The sequence below is a fragment of the Maniola jurtina genome, chromosome 10, assembly GCF_905333055.1.
Source record: "Maniola jurtina chromosome 10, ilManJurt1.1, whole genome shotgun sequence".
Classification (NCBI taxonomy): Eukaryota; Metazoa; Arthropoda; class Insecta; order Lepidoptera; family Nymphalidae; genus Maniola; species Maniola jurtina.
In genome coordinates, this window is record NC_060038.1 from 10211197 (window position 1) to 10233593 (window position 22397).

At 35.5% G+C, this 22397-nt stretch overlaps 1 protein-coding gene across 5 annotated transcripts in view; it reads left to right on the top strand.

Moving 5' to 3' along the window:
• Window positions 1-17256, top strand: part of LOC123868648 (homeotic protein antennapedia) — a 283074-nt gene extending 265818 nt beyond the window's left edge. For all 5 annotated transcript variants that reach the window (XM_045911180.1, XM_045911178.1, XM_045911179.1 and 2 more), the window contains one exon: window positions 14148-17256. In XM_045911180.1, coding sequence (XP_045767136.1) covers window positions 14148-14398 — 251 coding nt within the window. In that variant the 3' untranslated portion in view covers window positions 14399-17256. The remainder of the gene's footprint in view (window positions 1-14147) is intronic.
• The last annotated feature ends 5141 nt before the right edge of the window (window positions 17257-22397 follow it).

The window sequence follows — 22397 nt, forward strand, 5'->3', positions numbered from 1 at the left end:
ATTTGATGAAGAATCCTACTTACTTTATTCATAATAATATGAGATACGTGGCAACTATCTACTTATTCATAAATCTTTTATTTACTTACTCAAAGTCGTTCCAAGCAAAACAGATTTATTCCACACCTTTGAAAATTCGATTAGATTATTGTTTGAAACACCTACAATAACTTTTAAAAATATCCAAAATATTTGCTCACGCATTCGAATCTCTCATGCGTATCCGTATACAAATGAAAAAAGGTACTTAGATTCTTAGGAACATAGCTCCTGCTATTTTCCGCAAACAAAAAAAGCTGTTGATGTTCTATACCTACATAGGTTGACTGACTGACTGATCTATCAGCGCACAGCCTAAATTGTTGGGGTTAGAAAGTTGGGGTAGAAAATATTGACAATAGGTTCTTCAACAGGTTACAAAGCTCATAGTGGTAAATGATGATGCAAATCGCTTGGTCGAATGGCCTTGCCGGTAGGGTGGTACCTAGCCACGGCCGACGCCTTCCACCAAACCAAATCAGAATCAATTTAAAAATCATTTAAATTCCCATACCTATGCCATTGCCAGAAATTGTAACCGGGATCTTGGGCTTATAAGACCACAGCGGTCACCATAAATGATTGCGCCAGGGAGGTTGTTCATTTTTGAAAATTTCACTCCCAAAAGGGTTAATTATTATTTATAGAGGATGGAATTAAGGAACTGTTGATGGTGAATTGATGTTATAGGTATCAAGCAACGATTTCGGTTTAAAATGAATAAATACGTTTTCCACGTTTTTTTTTTAAATTCCATCCTCAAGGACGTTAGGTACATCTTTTTTATTTCTTGTAAACAGATTGGTAGGCATACAGCCAGAAATTCCTTCCTGCTCCAGGGGTTGTATTACCGAGACCGTTTCCCCATGCTGGAGGCTGATAAGAACCATTGTGAATTTCGTACATTTCATTCATTTCGATCACCATTGATCGATTGCATTGTCGCGGTAACAATGACGGTGAATGGTTGCTCAGATTGGAGTTCCGATTCTTTAGTATCGAGGCGCCCCCTTCAATTGATAGACCTGAAAGCTTTTTCTCGAGACGTTCGTAAAATTACTTCGACTACGTATGAACTTACTATGTACCTACATAGTACTTACATAGTATGATTTTAAATTATGTCACTGATGCCGAGCTAAGGACCTTAAAGCTGACGATATCTTGCCTAATTTTGTATAAGTATAGGTAGGTACCTACTAGGTATAGGTAGAGTCCTGACATATCATAGGTAAGTGGCACAAGTTATCCTACATTAAATACATAGAGGTACATTTCATTTCATATAAGTAAGTACTTAGGTGAATTTATTATACTTACTTAATTTTTTTCACATTGAAATCTGTTATTTCGTATTTATAATTAATATTATGCTTACTCGAAAAATGTTTTGTTTAAAACAAAAAAAAAAACTGCAACACACAAAACGAAAAAATGTGAAAATACCATGCCTTTTTTACTTTAAAGAAAGTTTATTATAAGATATTAATGTTAATAGGTATCGACTATGAATCTAAACACGTCTCTTTTTTCTGTCTTATTTGTTTGTATTTCTTTTCGGTCATTGTTGATTCCAACAATTCTTTTCCAACCCTCCCCCTATTTACACGTGCTATTATTTGCATAAATATTTTTATTAGGAGGGATGTATAAATACAGATCTAATTCTGTCGCTCCTTCCGCTAAGCACGGCAACGTCCGGACGCTGAAGGATCGTTTCGCTCTTATATTATTTCAGAGTCGGTGCCTTTGAACTAGGAAACAGAAAATAGAAACGTAGTCTCACTACCGGCCAATTATCCATAATAATATTGTAAATGCGAAAGTGTGTCTGTCTTTCTGTCTGCTACCTTTTCATTACCTATCCTTTTAAGTGATTTTCATGTTTGGTACAGAGAGAGCTTGCATTCCAGGGAAAGACAGGTTGCTTTTGGTCCCGGAAAATCAAGGAGTCCACGCAGACGAAGTTAGGGGCATCATCTACTTGGTACAGTGATGCTTGCATCCTGGAGATTTGGTCGTTTCCCGTAAAAAAATAATTAGATACCATCTACATACTACTTTGTTAAAATTAATTACCTACTCGGAAAATCACTTGAAAAATGTTGGAAACAAAAATTTACTCTAAACTTCAAAGCTACAAAAAGTTCTTTTCGTCGCGTGACTCCAAATTTTCATATTAGTGTTGCCGTTTGTCAATAGATGGCGCTAATACCAACTTAACTTAGAGCTTTTACATTAGAGAACTTTTTGCATCAATTTACTTCACTAACTTTAATTTATGAATTATAATAATTAAATTTAGGAAAGTCTCTGTGAAAAAAGATCCCGCATGTGTTCTAAACTAGTCGGGCTTATCTACGCTGACTAACTAGGTACGTGAGTAGGTACAGCTGGCTGGGAGCATCTATATACATTTATACTCAATGGTAATTATTTCCATGAAAAATTATGACTATCTATGAAACAAAGTTTAATTGAATCGAATTTAGTCAAGTATCTACCTTTATTGAGAAAAAATAGATTATTATTTAACCTGCCTAACTACCTATTTATTAAACAATAATCATAAAAAGTTTTGGAAAACCAAAAATTGGGATACTTATTATTAAAAAACCATTACGGAATATAATTGCTGTTCCACATCGAAAGATGCCAATCCCATTAATTTATGTCCGCCGACTCTCACACACGCTTAACTACTATAAAAAGGGTGCACGCACATCCGAAAAAGCTAAGCTTGTGTTTGTGTAAATGTTGCTCCTTGTTATTTTTTCCCCAATATTGGTGGAATTTTTAACCTGCTGTTAACCTACTGTTGTTTTCCAACATATTGTAAATTATAATAATACAGATTAAACATTATAATTACAGAATATTAACATACAAAATTCGATTTAGGGCCGATTTTCAAACGCCAAATAGTCTTAGTATAAAGAGAGTTTTAAGTTTGGATCTAGGGGGTAATATTATTTGGAACTAAGGATCCGGTTTTGAAAATGCTTATACTGATCGATACCGAAATTATCCCCAATGCTACACAAGCTACAAATTATTATCATTCCGACTAAGTCGCTGTTAAAAGTTAGTCTGATAAATAAAGTTGTCGTTTTGACAACTTTGTAGGTAAGTATAGAACATCCTTGAAATTTATTCTTCAGCTAGGTTATTTACCTAACGACAGAAAAAAAAGAGAAATTCTTAGCTACTTACCTAGGCAAATCCATTTTGTTAGTGACTTTAAAAGTTTCCTAACTACTTTTGTACTTTCATAGTTTTGTACTTTTCTCTAAGTAGGTATTTTTTTCTTTTTATATTGCATAATGCAACCTAATTTTCATTTCTGCCTAAACCTAAATTTCCAAAAGGTACAAAATATTCTGTTAGCTAAAATATTTAAATCAAAATACTTACGCTAGTCATGTCTTCCACTTTCTCGTTAGCATGTCGACCCGGAACTTCAACCGACCCGAAATTGACTAAACTGCTAACTTGGAGAGAAACTTTTGTTCTATTATCTGGTAACATTCTGAGAAACTACCTCTCTCTTTCTGTCTCGAGTTTACCGTCTCTCTTCAACACCAAGTTAGGATAGCTTGCCCTACATTAATTAAACGTCGGGTTAGAACGCCAATCAAACTTTGACCGCTGCTAAGCCGATGAAGCCGAACTTATTATGTGGTATTAAAATTCAATTTTCGAACCCGAAGCATTTAGAATTTGAAATGAAAGTAATGATATGGAACCATAATAATTAGGATATTAGAAGCAATAAACTTTATGACGTAAATGATCCAGAACTTTACCTAATCACTATAAATATGATAATAGAAATGGTATCGTGGAAACATTATAGACGTGATAAAAGATGGTTTCATTAGTTGGATTACAAAAACCGCCACATCATACGGCATCACATGTGCAAGTCAACAGGGGCGCATAAATCATAACGTATCATACTTATACTTGTAGGTAGCGATATAGATGGAGGCGCGGAAAAAACCCCTCGCTTCCTGCCCGGGGATCACACATGACCGGGCTGTCTATCTGCCAGACCCGTGTCAAATATTCTCTGGAGCGGAGGCCGCCCCTGGGCGTTCGAGGGAAGCCTCCTGGGGCCAGCCGTCCCGCGGCGAACCTCATCTTAGACCCCTAATGCGTTCCCGAGATGAATTTTTCGTATGCGTTGCTACTTTCCTCCAAATTGGATAGCTCGAAACAAATATAAAATTGTATATAGGCATCTGTACCTCGATATACACGGAACTAATGCCGGAGTGGTTCGTGATTGAATACTTTCTTTTTCATTAAGATTTTCGCGTTCACGACTGGCGTTGAAAAATCGCCCTCGCCAACACCTTTCATAACTTTTCGCTTCGTGATCCGAAGCAATTACTCACATTCTATCGCCTTCTCAAATATTCATTCTTGCTTTCCTGCAAATTACTGTAATGACTCCAACATGCCGTAATTACCTACGAAGGGAACTACGTCTTTGATACGAAAATACTATTAGTTTATTGTTGCATGGTTACTATAATAATGAAATGGAGTTGGAAAAGTATAGAGTATAGATTGAGCGGCATTAATGTGGGTTTGAAATTAATTATCGGCGTAGGTAGTGTGGGTGGCGATGTGAATGTCGGCGGGTAGGACAGGACGTCGCGCGACGACAGGCGGAGTCGCGCGGCGAACAAAGCTAGGGCCTAACAAAGACGTCACCGGCCGTGGCAGCGACGCGGAGTTATGGGCATCCATTGTGAGCAACAATACCCAACAAACGAGTTTGTATAAGCTATTAGGTACGCGCATTAATATATATTTTTTGTTCGCCTGAAAATTTAGCATTCCATTACGAGGGAGAGAAATGAAACGCCCGCCGCATGAATTATATTAAAATATATTTGAATATTTCATTTGACACCTTTTTTGCGGGCGGAATTTCGTTCAATCCCCGGCCGGAGTCGCGTAATTTTTAGCGTACGCCGAAGCGAAATTTTGGGTGAATAACATTCCATTTCGGATGCGAAACACGACGGGAATCAGCGTCGACACAACACTGACTGATGGCTCTGTATGCGCGATATAAATTCTTTTCGAGGTCCGACCGAATGTTTTTTATTATGATTTCTGATTTCACCCGTTCCTACACACACATTTCAAACATATCAATTGACAGGAATGTCTTAAATTGTGCAATCATCTCAATCCATAGCTGACCCACTACTGAGAACGAAATTTTTCTCAAAATGACTTTTTTTTAGGCTAAAATCCAAGCTGGCCAAGTGCGAATAGGCTTTACCTTCGAAAACATTATGGAGTTCTTTCAGGCAGGTTTTCTGACGATGTTTTCCTTTACCGTTAAAGCAGGTGATGTGTATGTAATTGCTTAAAATTCCCATACCTGACTTCAAAATGTTAGAGCTGCTTGCCTGAAAGTGAATCTCCGAATAGGAGGCTACGCTAGTCTTATCACCGTAAAAATTTCAAGTTGTGAAAAAGATAGTGTGTATAATTCAGTTATTACACAATCTTTAAACTAAAATTTTTATAATGCTCCCTATGGACAAATATAGCACTAGATTAATTAACCTTTCAGTTCAGTTTAAAAATTGTGTTCAACAGAATTGCCCCAAAATTGCTCCATAATAACACGGTAATAATATTACCGTGATAATAACGTTCGAACATTGCTATTTCAATAAAACTTCAAAAAGGTTCCGTTTTTGGTCAGTACCTATATTCTTTATACATACCTACAAGCCACCCACTACAGTCATTAGGCCCTACGCATACATATAATACGCACATAGCTGTGAAAGTAGATAATGTCTACGCCCGCCCAGCTACACCAATGATTAATGAATATCAAAAGCTTCCATGTTTTTGGCTTTTTAATTTGGCTGTTTTGGACTTTGGTCAATAAATAAAATGCCCATGGAGAATTTTCTTTGAACAAATCATTTTATTGAAGGGACCTAATGGTGGTGGTGGTATCTAGGCAAACCCAAGGCTAAGGTAGGAAAACTTTTTCAGGACCATAATGGCAGATCCTACAAATATTAGGTATACTTAAACGCGAAAGTTTGTATGTATGGATGTGGTATGGATGGATGTTTGTTACTCTTTCACGCAAAAACTACTGGACAGATTTGGCTGAAATTCGGAATGGAGATAGATTATACCCTGGATTAATACATAAGCTACTATTTAACCCGGAAAATCATTGAGCTCCCACGGGATTTTTAAAAACCTATATCCACGGGAAGGAAGTCACGGGCATCAGCTAGTTAAAAATAATATTTATTGATTTGATATTGGTATTTCGTATGAAAAATACCTAGATTAGTTCACTAGGTAATTTCACACCTAATTTCCAAAATAGTATCAAATTTACCTAAGGTATACATAACATTCAAGATCAAGAGGGAATTCCTTTTGCCCAAACTCACAAGTCATCTTAAAGTAGCCTATAGATATTATAATATTTCAAACAATTGGATTCTCGGAATGCAAGCCACATACTGCCTTAGGTACCTATATTTTTATTTTCCAAAAGGAGTGTTAATTAAATGTTTAAAGCAAAGTTTGACCTTCGCTTCTCAGACCTTCGAAACCAGTAATTTTATTTACGACGTGTAAGCATTTAAGAGAAATTGCATTAATATGAATACACGTTTGATATCATGTACCGTGTTGCAATACACTGAGTGGCGCCTCCGTTCTATTACGATGTAAACAAAGAGTACTATCAGATGAATTTCAACTCTGGGTTTTTGAGAATAAAGTCATAATTCGGTCGTGCACGAAACATGTTTTATTGCTATTCAATTGCATGCGAACGTATGAAATTGTAGGGCATGAATTATGGATTGTCGATATCGCTACAAGCTGTTGCTGTATTTTTTTTCATATTCCTCCGGCGCGATACCGCAACGAATTAAATTAAAAGCTCTTTTCACTTGTCGTCCCTTGATGAATTTGGTATTTAGGCTTACGTTGCAATAAATTCATTTCATTTTTATTTTAACACGGCTTTTGGTATTGTACGAGATTTAATTATTTTTTAATGCATTTTACCTGACGAGGGCCACCAAAGCGGCTTTTTCTGAAATTATTTTTATATAAGTAGCCGCTTCGCTTAGGAGTACTTATTGATTTGTACGAATGTCGAGGTAGTTATAAAAAGGTAATTAAACTATATCAAACTCAATATGAAGTTAAGTTCTTAGTACCTACGTTCTAGGAAATAATTCATATAGGTATATCTATAGGTAGGTATATCTAGGAATTAGGATTTTACCTACTTAGGATTTAGGAACCTAAATCCACGTGAAGTCGCGGGAATAAGCAAGTCCTTCTATAGGTATTATGAAGAGACTTAGGTAAAATACTAACATTTATTTCAAAATACTTAATCATCTATCGCGAGTATTCTCAATCTCACGCGTGTCCAAGCTCGTCGTGAACGTAATCCGGGACCGACTTTGTTCCCCTCGATGATTTATATGCCACGGCGACACATGCAGCGTGCTCTCGGCGCCCCTAAATACGCGGATTCATACGATGATCGGACGTATTTCTGATAATTGCGAAGACGAACATACCGAAACACACGGATCCATACCAGCGTGGACAAGCAGATGAACTGCTGATGTTCGGGGCTGACTTGGTTCCCCTCGATGATTTAGTTACCTAGTTATAGGCCACGGCGACACATGCAGCGTGCACTCGGCGCCCCTAAATACGCGGGTTCATACGATGATCGGACGTATTTCTGATAGTTGCGAAGACGAACTTACCGAAACACACGGATCCATACCTGCGTGGACAAGCAGATGAACTGCTGATGTTCGGGGCCGACTTTGTTCCTCTCGATGATTTATATGCCACGGCGACACATGCAGCGTGCTCTCGGCGCCCCTAAATACGCGGATTCATACGATGATCGGACGTATTTCTGATAATTGCGAAGACGAACATACCGAAACACACGGATCCATACCAGCGTGGACAAGCAGATGAACTGCTGATGTTCGGGGCTGACTTGGTTCCCCTCGATGATTTAGTTACCTAGTTATAGGCCACGGCGACACATGCAGCGTGCACTCGGCGCCCCTAAATACGCGGGTTCATACGATGATCGGACGTATTTCTGATAGTTGCGAAGACGAACTTACCGAAACACACGGATCCATACCTGCGTGGACAAGCAGATGAACTGCTGATGTTCGGGGCCGACTTTGTTCCCCTCGATGATTTATATGCCACGGCAACACATGTCATGTAGCGTGCACTCGGCGCCCCTAAATACGCGGATTCATACGATGATCGGACGTATTGCTAATGATTACCAAGACAAACCTCAATTAATGAACCACCAACAAAATAATCACTCTTTCCACATACAATCTTTATCATATGATTTACCCATACGATATCAGCAGCGTGCGCTCGACGCTCCTAAATACGAGTATTCTTATTTTATACATGCGTAGAGATCGAGCGAACTGGCGTGGTGCTGATTATGAATCTCCTAATTTTTTTTTCTGATTAAACACCAACGAAATAACCACTAACCACGTCCGGGTGTGGTGGCGCTGTTTAGGGTAAGGCCTTTGTCCAACATGGACGTCCACAGGCTGATGAGGATGATGATGATGAAATAAACACCCTTGTTATGGACACATCTTTATAATATCATGGTTTTACCCCGGAGATACATGCAGCGTGCGCGTGCCCAAAGCTCGCGAACTGCGCATGTTACGAACCTTCTCAATGTTGTCATGTGATTCTTCGCTCTCCGATACACATACGGCGTGATTGGTGCCTCTAAATACTTGGTTTCTAAGCGAGTGAACTTTGCAATTTTAGAAAGCCCATAAAAGTATAGTTAATAGCTTTGATTTTAGAAATATATTATGTTTTTCGTCAAAACTTTTACTTGATGCCAAGGAAATCACATCCAATGAAGTTTTTATCATGATCTACTTGTGTAGTGGAAGTACGGAAACCAGCTTAGCTGAATAATCAAGAATGACTAGGTACCTGTACGCTGAGCCGTGTGTCGTGAAATGGTCAACTCTTCCGCTCACACACTTTCTTTTATGCTCATGTTTTATGCATCTCATTTGCTTAGAGAGTAAACGAAAGCCGTTGTTTAGCTTCTCAAGAATAAAATTATTTAATAATGTTGAGCAAGAAAATTGCTCAAGAGAATTTTGAAGTTTAAGTTAAGCGATTTGTCCGCTCAAACGCCTGCAAGGTTGTCCACGTATGAATGAAAGCTTACAGGAAACCATTTCGTATTGTACTCATTCATTATCATCATCATGATCAACCCATTGCCGGCCCACTATTGAACGTGTCTCTGAATAAAAAGGGTTTCTAGGCCATAATATCTGCCATTTGCAGATTGACAGTCTTCACATTTGAGAACATTAAGGAGAACTCTCAGGCTTGCAGGTTTCCTCGTGATGTTTTCCTTCACCGTTAATGCAAGTGATACTTAATTGCTAAAACGCACTAATGGCGAAAAGTTGAGGTGCGTGCCCGGGATCGAACCCCCGACCTCTCGACAAGAAGGCTGGAAGGGGTAGGTATGGAAATTCTATTAATAAAACCCACCCTACCCCTTATCGGTTTCTACACGACATTGTACCGAACGCTAAATCGCTTGGCGGTACTGCTTTGCCGGTAGGGTGGTAACTAGCCACGACCGAAGTCTTCCACCAGACAAAACCTTACATACATCAAAAATAAGTCTCGAACTATTCCAACTATTAACCAATTAACCTTTTATAAAACGTATCAAGCGATATTCGTTTCTAAATGAAGCTGTAAGTGTCGTGCCGCGGGCGTCTCTCTCAGACGCGTCCTTTAATGCTCTTATTACGTACGGTTTAAATCTGACGTCGGGATCATGTTTTATGCATCTGAGTGCGCGATGAAACCGCCAGTGTAATATATAAAGCCCGCTGGGAAGGGGATTTCATGAGCTATATCGTATATGATTTTGTTTAGCGTCTTCTGGACGTAAAATTTAGCTTTAGCTGTTGTAGATTCTGTTCAAGCTTGTTTAGTTATTTTATTCTTACTAAGTTGCACTTACAAAATGCATTTTGTCATACACGAATTACAGAGTTACCACTTACATACCTTATAAAGATTTTAATAAGTATTATACACATAAAAGTGGAAACTGACGGAGTTACTTATACCTATCAAAATACAGCTTAGGTACACGTTGAGATTTTTCATTAAAGTTCTCTTTATAATGTAAATTCGAACTAAGAAAGGATTTTCGGAAATTCCACCCGAAAGAAGTTTTACATAAGCCATGCACCTGATAGTTATTCTTACCTCTTTTCTTTCTTTTGAATTCTAAAATTCGTCATGGATACCATCGGCCACCTACCGACTAAAAACCTCACGAAGTTCCATTTGACATGTCGATTATGCCTGTATAAAATGTAGCCTATATCCGTCCCCGGGATATAAGCTAACTCTGTAGGTACCGTTCATTGAAATTGGTTAAACGGATGACCCGAGAAAAGATAGTAGACAGAAAAAGCTTGCAGCCAAGCGCTAGTCGGTAAATTAAAAAAAAACCCATACTTTGGCACTAATATAATTTTATGGTTTCTTAAAGACTGATTAAAGATTCAGCCAGATAGGTAATAAAGGATGCTCTGATTATGGATTGATCCCGCAAAATGCAAATCAAGATGAGGATCCGATAAGGTTTTCATTACCAATGCATATTAATGCACTGCAATAGCCAATATTCTGGCCAATAGCATTTGCATTCTTGAATGCGTCCCAAAATTCGGTAGCTGGGGCCACGATGAGGCTGTTATCAATTTCCTGCGCAACAAGTGGCCGATAATTTTGAATCCGTTGCTGCTGCAATCCTACTGCTTGGAGCGTTGAATCTTTTATATTCAGTACTTTCACTATATTCTTGAGACTCTGATTCAATTTCTAGATAGTTTTCACATTTTGATAAATCGTATTGAAATTACCTTTTAAAAACGAAAAGTAAATTGAAACTTTTTTCTACTTCAACAAGGTGGCTATTAGTTGTGACATTTTCATTGGTTTTTCTTTATATGAGTTTATTAAGGAAAACAATCTAATTCAAAACTTATTCAGGTACCTACTTCATATACCTATTAAGTAGGGCAACTTCTTATGCTGCGTCTGACACTCTACCACCGATTTTGAAAACAGTTTCTACTGAGAAAAGCCAGCACGAAAGTCAACTATTACTTATTATTGGTCAAATCATACCGTGGCGCGTTTGGAACCCTCGTAGCTTTAGTTTTAAGTTAACGTAATTAAGCGTCACCATTACCTACATCAATAAATTATGTTACAAATTAAATAATTGACATTAAAAAACTGTATAATGATACATGTATAATATACCCATTTTGAATACATGACTGAATAATTTTTAAATACATACCAAAAATTGCGGAATCGGCAGGATTCAAACCTGAGTCTTCTGGATTCGCGTCCAACGCGCTGACTGCCACTCAACTAAAAACGTCTCCGAACTAAAAGGGCGTATCGCCAGCACCGAAGATTTGGTGTAACATACCTTTACCATACTAGGGGCACATGAGGGGTGCCTAGCCATCTCTCTAATATATTAAGATGCCGTAATCCTAAAAGTCTACAAGAAGCTATCAACCTGGCTATTCAGAAAGAAAAATTACAAAACTATATACAATCTTCTAAGCCTTCTGAACCGAGACCTAACATTGGTAAGGTTTCACTAAGTACTGAAGCGACTGTTACTGCCATCTAGTATCGACACTTTGCAGCTGTTTAAAAAATATTTAGAAAATTTCCTTGAAGTGTAGATAAAACACTGTCATACATTTTTTTTATAAATGAGTTAAAAGTTACAATATTGTGAATGTAACAATTTACTTACACTATCTTGTGGGCATCTGAAAGCTCAGCCGGTTGCTTCCAGGCGACTATTTCATTTAAAACACTTTTAACTGCAGATATTATTTCAACTTCAAGTGCTAAATTCACTTGACACATGTTCCAGTTAGCGGGAATCACAATCTTGTCTATACACTCGGCAGATTTATCAACGCGAGCTAAAAGCTTACAAAACACCGCGTTTGTCATCGGGGCAGTTCTGTTTGTTTTTTCCAAGTTATGAATATTGCCTTTCTGGGAAACAGTAGGCAGGACGTTATTTGCAATGTAATCCAAGTTTCGTGTCAGAGTTTCCTCGAAGTTTGCGTGTTTATCTTGTATTGCAAGTTGTTTTGCGTGCTTCCGTTGAAACGGAAATAATCAACCGTGTTCGGAATTATAGAGAACGTTGCGAAATTTCATTTTTGGCTGCCTTGACTCGATTTGAAATAGATTGCTTTATTATTTGAAATGTCTGTTACACTTTGTTTCGCTTTCAATATCAGTGAAAGGTTTTGAAATTAGCCCCAGCGCAAAACGAAAAGATCGTGTTCAGTTACTTTTGCAAAGTTGTGATATTAGGTATTTTCTATTTCATTCAATTTCGTATTATAAACAACACAAATATAAAAGATACGAATGATAAGATCACTTTGGAAAAATTACATACATTCAAAGCTTGTCAAAAATAAATCATCTTTTCGAACTTCAAAATGCTTGATTACTGTCAGACTCATCGTATTTTCAATTTATGGTTTAAATTACAGTTCAAAGCATATTCTAAAACAAGTGTAATATGGTTTGGATATTCTCGAAGAATAATGGATACAAAATGAAAAAGGGCCTGAGGCGTCTTAAATTATTTTAATTGGCATCGGTAGCGGTAGCTTCAAATCTTTGAATAAGGATGCGTGCAGACGTAGGTACGTTCTATAACAAACCCACAAAGTATTACCACCAAACGCCAACATAATAAAACATCGTCTTATTCTCTATAGAGTTTTACATTGCTTTGTCTTTATGATACCTACTAGCTGATGCCCGCGACTTCGTTCGCGTGGATTTAGGTTTTTATAAATTCCGTTGGAACTTTTTGATTTTCCGGGATAAAAAGTAGCCTATGTTACCCTACGTCCTTTCAAATATCTCTATGCCAAAAATCAAGTCGATTGGTTGCTTATTTAAATTTCTTTTATACTAGCTGATGCCCGCGACTTCGTCCGCGTGGATTTAGATTTTTAAAAATCCCGTGGGAACTCTTTGATTTGCCAGGATAAAATAAATCCCATCAGTTTTGGTAGTCGGGTCCACTGCAGCATCAGGATTGAGGAGTTGGAATCCAATTTTTTTATGAAACAATGTCGCAAAGTTCTTCTATCGATTAAAAAAAAAAATACGCAAATCGGTTCAGAAATCTCGGAGATTTCGGTGTACATAGGTAGAAAAACACAACTCCCTTTTTGAAAGTCGGTTAAAAAAGTAGCCTATGTTACGCCCTGGTCAATCCTCAACTTGTCTGTGAAAGTCTCGTCAAAATCGGTTCAGCCGTTCCGAAGATTAGCCTTTTCAAACAGACAGACAGACAAATATTTTAAATACGTGTGATTCAGTTAAGGTATCGTTCAAATAACCCTATGAGCTTAATATGAGGTAGTTATTTCGAAATTACAGACAGACACTCCAATTTTATTTATTAGTATAGATTGATTTACAGAAATGGCATTGTCAGTTGGTTCGTAACACAGCTGCGTTAAAATCCCTTGCAGTCATAAGTCATTGTACCTACTACTAAAGGATTTACTTTTCAATCTTTTGTTTTAAATAAAGCACAGCAAACTAACTGAAGAATTATTTATTTGAGATAATAATAGAACCACGATAGCTTTATTTAGTATCAAATAATTAATTTTATGTTTAACTCTGTATGATCCATTAAACTTAGTTACTGCCGACTGCCGAGAGAAATGCCGAACAGGCAAAAACAATTAACAAATTGATAAGCTCAGAACAATTTTCAATTAACTTCGCCGGCAGTGTTCGCTGTTTACAAATAACCACCATTTGTCAGAAATGCCTATGCAGTTTTTAATGTCTGAGTAATGGAGCTGCCAGGCTGAGTTCACACGTTTTTTTGGTGCACACTAACGTTTGTTGTTATCTGTTTTCAGAACGAAAGCGGGGAAGGCAAACGTACACCCGGTACCAGACGCTCGAGCTCGAGAAGGAGTTCCACTTCAACCGGTACCTGACGAGGAGGAGACGGATCGAGATCGCGCACGCGCTCTGTCTAACCGAGCGCCAAATCAAGATCTGGTTCCAGAACCGACGCATGAAGTGGAAGAAAGAAAACAAGACCAAAGGCGAGCCTGGTTCCGGAGACGAACCGGACAACATGAGTCCGCCCACCTCGCCACAGTAAAGCCTTTAGCTTAGTTCATGCGGTCCAAGTGACTGATCGATTTGTTTCAGATAGGCTCACGACACCGAGTCGGTTTGTGTCCATCTATTTTCATATAACATTGAATTTTGTGCATTGGAATGATGAATCTGAAACTATTGATCCGGAGGCCGAAGTTACTAGAACGGTTTAATTTGTATAAATTGTATGTTGGACTTTTCATGATAATATTATTATTATTATAACTAATGCGTAATTAGTGACTTGGCATAAAGAGTAATGATAGTGTGATGAAGAGATTTTTACAGTTGTTAAGTATAAATTAATTTATAGAACAATCTCAATACCAATAATTACCAAAAAAGCAGTGTATATGATTAGTGATGCTGCATCAGTACCGATGTGATTGAATACATTTAACGTACCTAGTTTGGTTATTGTTTTGAATGTGTGCAGTAATTTTGGAGTTTCTCCTGATTTACTGTTTTTATTATCACTTAACAAAGTGCTTGTTATTCTGTTTATGAGTTTTTTTAATTGAGATTTATCAATAACTTCGAACGTACTTATCTAATGATAAATATACGAAATCAATATAAAACTATTAATTAGACCAAGGCTCAAGCACTTTGTGACAAAAATGATAAACCTTTTGATTAGTATTGAAATACAAAACCATAAGGACCTCTTATAATTAACCATTGATAAGAAGGCAATTAGTAACGATATTGTTATTATTTAATATATTTGATGTTTTATTTCTAATTAAGCTATCGAAATGCTATTTTGTACATATAAAAATGATAATTTTAGATTTTATGATTATGTACAATTGTTTTAGTGTGAATAATATTATTGATATTTTGGAAAGCAATGATCGGTTCTTGACTCGATCTTACAGGAACTAGGGTTTTATTTTGTGAATCTTCTCTGATTTTAACTCTCAACTTCGTAGTTGGAAAGGCCAGTTCTACAAGTGCAATGTATACGATTTTTCGATGACACATATACGTAATTTATGATACTGATAATAAATTCATAGGAAATCTATTTAATATTATTGTAAAATGTTGCAAGGGTGAAGCTTAAGAATCTTAATGTACTTTTCTAATTCTATTGAAAGCGGGCAAAGTTTGTGGTAAAAGCGATATGGTAAAAATTTACGAAGCAAATTGGATTTGACTAGACAGAGAAATTCATTCACGAGTCACGACTGTAATTATTATTATAGTGGAACAAAAGTTACCATCAGTTTTGTGGGTGCGGTGGGATTTACTTATTTAATTCATAATTTGAGACCTTTACGACATGAATTTTAGTAGTTGCGAAGACGTGTACACAGTATACCAAAGTTAGGAAATAAACTGGTTGTTCAGTGTTATAGGCGCCTTCTTAGCGCGGTGAAGGTGCATGTTATTCGGCCATTTCATATTATACGAGTCTCACGGAGACAGACAAAGGTATTTTTATAAAATCATTGCCTATCGAAACCAATATACGTAAAATCGAACATTAATTATTTACTTACTTGTATCTTGATAGTCTTATGAATAAGTACTGTTAAAGGAGAGTAAAGAGATGTTTGTGAGGTGAAAAGTCGGGATTCGCGTTATACGTTTTATCGATATAATGTCTACATATTTATTGTAAATTGATTTTTCGCATAGATCCTAATTAGTAAATGTTTTATTAAGAGCTTGGTGAGCCCGTTTCATCTTACACATATTTTTATTTGTGCTGTGTTCGTTAAGTAATGTAAATTATATTAACTGTATATTGTCGATATTTTATACGATATTTATTTATTGATTCGCTTTAGGTTCGCTATCACATTTTGTTTTTATTATTTTACAATTGGACTGGAAGGAGTCAGTGATCTGGCTGGGATGCATTTTCTTTATATGATTTATAAAATTTGCTCAAATATTTCATTTTATATCGTATAAAAGTGGCCATAAAGTGAATCGTTACTGTAGCTTCACCATTTACTATAAAAGTCAAATATATATTTTTTAAATTTTCATTAAATTGACAAAATTTTTTGTAAACTCTAGACTCTAGAGGGTATGAAGAATTAATTTGTCAGAAACGAAACCTCGCAATAAAATATAATTATTGTATCATATTTTCATTGTATAACATTTAATAATAATTATTATTTAACAATGTACATAATATTATAATATGAAATCAAACTCAAACGTCAAAACTGATTTTTGAAATCTGTAGCAATACCCACTTATTCAAATAATCTCAATTCTTATTATTCAGAATTTCGGTTCTGTCATAAAAGTTTTATAACCTAATTTGGGCGTTTACCTTAACTGTAATATTAACTGGAAAATATCTCAAATTTAGTCTAGCCAACACATAATATTTTATGATTGTTTATAAAATCAAACCTAAATGTATGTATGTAAACCATTTTTATATGGATTTTTGTATGTATTATATTTTTTGCTGAAGTTGAGAAGCTACTGTAACATTTTACTTTAGGTTAAAATAACATGCGTGTAGGTACCTAATGTTTTCAAAACCTATGAATGATTATAATTATTATTTCTACTATGTGCAATTTAAGTCAATCCCGCGCCAGGTGGAAAAGATTTGGTTTGTAAAATTTAAAAAAGAAATATTAGTTTTATAAAATTACAATTAAGTTTCGAATGTTAGGTCTACTGACTGTTCTTGAATTTAAAAATATTAGGTCCGTAGAAAAAATATTGGAGCCTAATTTGGGGAATTTTATTTACCATTATTTCCTATCGATTCAAAATTTATGAAATATAACTATAATTAGTAACATAATAAGGTTAGGCGAGACGATATTGTCATAAATATATAAATACATGAAATTAATAAAGCATAATGATTGTAAATGCCAGATTTTTATTGTACCTCCTCAATGGAAATTAATAACCAAAATGTTTACTAAGTAGAGGAAAATAATGAAGAGAAATTGCCTACTTATGATACTCAAATATCAGATAGGTATAAATATTTCATATTTTCTTAAAATTTATGTTTTAGTTCACCAAGAAAGATTTTGTAGAAGGGGGTTTTTAATTGAAATCAAGCAGAAATTGCCAATATGTTAGTGAGAATTTTATTTTGGTCACAACAGATGGCGCTGTAGCAACTTTTAAACTTTGTACTAAGCTTTTTTAGTTAGGTAGGTTTCGTTTCTCTTGGAATATTCTACAGGAAATATAAATTTAAATATACAGGGTGGAATTTTGTAATGCTGAAGGGAAAGTACTCTTAATACTGTAGATAGAAAATTTTACTCAAAGACAACATTCCTTTATTTTTGAATAAAAAGAAAACTGCATTCAAAGATTTTCGAAAATTCACTTGCCACACCCGGGAATCGAACCGACTAAAATCTGTAAAAATTACAACCTATACTTTTATTGCATAGATCGTTAGGATCAATTATTATAAGGATCAAATCTCTCTAAGAAACTTGATAAATTAAATGAAAGGAAAATAAATAAATTTGGACTTATAAATTTAATGAGTCAAGTTAAAGCTCTTTAATTGAAAGATTCATCTGTTTACTTATATATCTAAGAAAGGAGTATGCATTACAAACACGTGCAAATTGCAATCGTCTTATCAAAATAGTAATTCGTCATTTTAATGGATAAATGACGTCAATAATAATTATTAATTACTAACATAAGTAAACAGATGGATCTATGAGTTAAAGAGCTTTAACTCGACTCATTGAATTTATAAGTCCAGATTTCATGGTTTTCCTTTCATTTAATTTATCAAGTTTCTTGGAGAGATTTGATCCTTATCCTTACGATCTATGCAATAAAAATACAGGTTGTAGTTTTTACAGATTTTAGTCGGTTCGATTCCCGGGTGTGGCAAGCGAATTTTCGAAAATCTATGAATGCATTTATATTTTATTTTATATTTTCTTTCTATTCAAAAATAAAGGAATGTTTTCTTTGTGTAAAATTTTCTGTCTACAGTATTAAGAGTACTTTCCCTTCAGGTGGCATTACAAAATTCCACCCTGTATACTAGATAGATATTGTATGCACCTACCTGGGTACCCAGGTGTATGAATTTCAGAAACCATTTTACCAGATATTAGCACATTAGATAAGAAGATACATAACAGAACTACCTAGAGGTATAATCAAATGTAAAATCTAGACTCGTTATTCAAATATTCAGGAATGGAACTACAATAATATTTTTGCCAGTAATATTATAATATAATAATAGCAAAAATATTGTAGTATACCTATTAGGTATATTCTATATTATTTTCGATATTTCCTATGTTTGGATCTACTTATGTATTTAACTCACATAAACATTACTAATGGGTGCCTAAGCATAATTTACGTGTACTTAATTCGAATAATACTTATTAGGTAGGTAGGTAGGTAAAAAAGTTTCGTATCCAAAAATATAATGTTGGTAAAAGGTACATTTCGAAACACATAATATCAGGCTAACGACAAAATAATGATTCGCGTGGAGGCCGGGTTCCTTCCGTGTCAGTCACGGTTGATTGACCCCTCCCCCGGGCCGCTACAAATCTCAAAATTACTTTTTTGTTTCAACACGAACGTTATGTATCGCTGCCTAGGTGTGGCGGACGCTAATGACTATTTAATAATCCCCCTTCCAGCTAAAGGCGAACCATTATGAGAGGTGAACTAATGTGATTTTGACAAGTTCGAAATTGAAGCAATTACGGTTTTGCAGGGTTTTAAATGGCCGCGTATTTGTCTGTCCGACGTTTTCATGACTGATTTGCCGGAAGTCATTATTAAGATTTGATTTTTGAACTTAGAGTTCTCTGGTGTGTTCCTGTCCCAGCCACCTACTTACTTATTAAAATAATGTAAAAAAGTAAATAAGTGGGTAAATGAAAAGGCGTTATTTTAATCCATACCTAAGTAAGTACCTACCTACTAATATTATAAAATAATGTGAAATTGTGTCTGTCTGTTAGTTTTTCACGGCCAATCCGTTTAACCGATTTTTTTACGTTTGCTACTTGTGTCAATCAATCAAGGGTAGCTTGTATTCCGGAGACGGACGGGGATATTTTTATCCCGGAAAATCAAAGAGTTCCCACGGGATTAAAAAAATACTAACTCTTCCATTGGAATCTAAAATCAATTAGTATCAAACAAAATATCAATTTGTCTCACATAATATGGTGACGAGTAAGTACTTAGGTATAATATTTTGTATGAACAGACAAAATAAATAAATGGCATGAAGACACAGATTTTGTTTATTTAGTAGCATCTCGTCTCGGCCGTATCTGTGAGTTGAAAGGTCAAAGTAAATTGGTCAGTCAGTCATCTCACAATGATAGCAAGTGTGATTGATGAGCCCCCCTTGTGCCATTGCACTTGTACAGATTGGGTTCACGGCCGCACTGAGATAGCGTGCCATGATATTATGTTTTTGTATGATCAACTAGGTATAACCTATATTTTGTTACATTGTAGGTACCTCCCAAGGTAGGTTTGTAGGTCCCAAAGTAGGTACCTACACTATCTCTATTTTTCTTTACTTAAAAATTACACACGATTTTCTGATAAAATCGCGTTCATTTCGTTGTAACAAAATTTCTAATCAATTAGGTAGGTAAAATTGAATAAGTTTTTTATCAGATACTTAATCGAGGTAAGATCTTAGGACTCTTCTTAATAAAACAATAAGAGTGTCGAATCTAAAGTTTTTTTCTAAACTATTAGTGTAGGTAAATAATATCTGCATTTTTTTGTTTTGAATATTGCTAAGAAAGAGTGAAAAATAAACCCTAAATTAAATAGGTAAGTAATTACTTTGTAGGTATTACTTACTAAGTAGTAGGTAGGTAGGTAGTAATTACTTACTAGGTGTAGGTATCTACCCAGCTACTTAGAATAAAATTAGTCAATAGGCACAACGATTGAATAAATCTAGTGCTATTCTTTTCCGAAAGGAGCATTATGAAAGGGACCGATAACAATATTAGGTAGGTACTTACCTATTGTGATTAATTCTGTCATACACAGACTAAAACTAAATTAAAATAACAAATTTAAATGTACTGCTATCCTTTTCTATTATTTTCCATATTAGATACCTGTGGAAAGGACTTCTTCTAAGGGCTGGAAGAAGAAGATTACCTGTGGAAAGGGTTAGCACTAGACCAGTCAATTAAGTTTAATTTAGAAATTGTGTTCAACAGAATTAGCTACTTATATATTGCGTAGGTAGGACCTATCTTTGTAACTATACAGTAGAACTCTTCAGATAAATAAATTTTCATCCCTTAAAATATAGATAGAAAGGTAGGTAGGTACTACCTATACCTATTTAGTTACTTAGGTAACGTTATAGTTTTAGAGAATTGGCTTTGTAAGCCACCTATTTTCTGAGTCTCTAAAAAGGCGTAATATTTCTTAACGTGCCACAAGATGCCTCTGGCTAACTGGCCCCAAAACATCGTATTAAACGTAGTTTCGAGATGAAGACATAAATCAGAATCTTTCACGTGCGACCTTGCCTCATAACATTCAATTTTATTGACTGCAATAAACCAAAGCAATGCTTGAATCAACGCCACTGTATCGATATAGACACCTCGTAAATATTGTCCTTTCTTTTCACACTTATGAGTTATTGCTGTGGTCGAAAAAGGACAGGTGCGGAGTCTCTTCATTTTGCCCGTACAGAAAATAGTTTATGAGAGCTAAGGCTGTTGTATTAACAAGCAAATTTAGATTATCAGACACTTGAACTTAAGGTTCATTTTGCGTTGAGTTTGTCGATTTATAGCTTTTAAATAGGTCCTTAAATCGCAATAACGATTTGTTTATAGATGCTCGTGTGAAGTCGGCAGTCTTTACAAGTTTAATTTATGATACGTAATGTTACGACATTTATTACTGTAGTGTGAACATGAAATAATCATTTGGATAACGGGTTTTTGTTGAAATAATGTAACTTTAATCGGTAGTCTTGTTTAATTAAACATAAAAATATTAATGTATGTTTTCGTATCTTTTTAAGTAGATGATTAATATTTTTAATTAATTTAATGTACCTAGTTTTCATATACCTATTATTAAGTAGATTATTAACTTAATATTTTAGGCATTACAAAAAGCATTACCTAAGTAATATTTTAACAAAAAGTTAACTAAGTAGGTATAAAACCTACAATTTCTAGATTTGATGTGCATTAATAATAACCAGGTAGGTACTTTTGTAAAATCAAAACCAGCTGATTCTGTAACGGTTCGAAAGTTCCTAATTCAAAAATTGGCGCGCTCGCCAGCCATTTTGTTTTGGGCGGTTACCCCGCACGCCCCGCCCTCCGCCCGCCACTCCCAGACGTCGGCAACTCGGACGCAGCCCAACTCATTTGTTATATTGTATACTAGGCAAAACAAGTTTTGCTCATAGAAAATAGTAGTCTCATTGGTAGAATATTTCAGAAAATAATCGGTAAGTAGGGACTGATTCTGATGGCAACTAAATTTTAGAGGTTTCACATATTTTTACTAATAAACCTAACTAATAAGAAAGGAATTTATAACTGTCAAACTTCGTGACATTAGGTGTCAGTCTTGCGCATAGTGTTTTGTAGAGTGGGTAGAAGGACACTGTTACGTAAATTTCACGAGGTGGAGTGAGAGTTATTCTATGGAAAAATAATCTTGATAAACAAAAGACACCGAAATGAGAGGACTTTCTGAGACACATGCATTTTTACCTACCATTTATTAGACTGGGTAGATAGGTATAATTATAAAATTACTTTGTGACTATTACTATCACTATTCATAATTTTAATAAAAGTAGCCATAAATCAAATTATCAATAGTTTTTGTTTTATGAGGGAAGTTACATAAATCGTGTGAGGACAGCCACCGAAATGACAAATTCGGGGCTTTTAACCATTGCTATTTCCTAAACTGCAGTTCCTAAAGTGCAGTTTCCTCGGCTCCTATCAATTACCTAAGTACCAAGTATGTAGGTACTT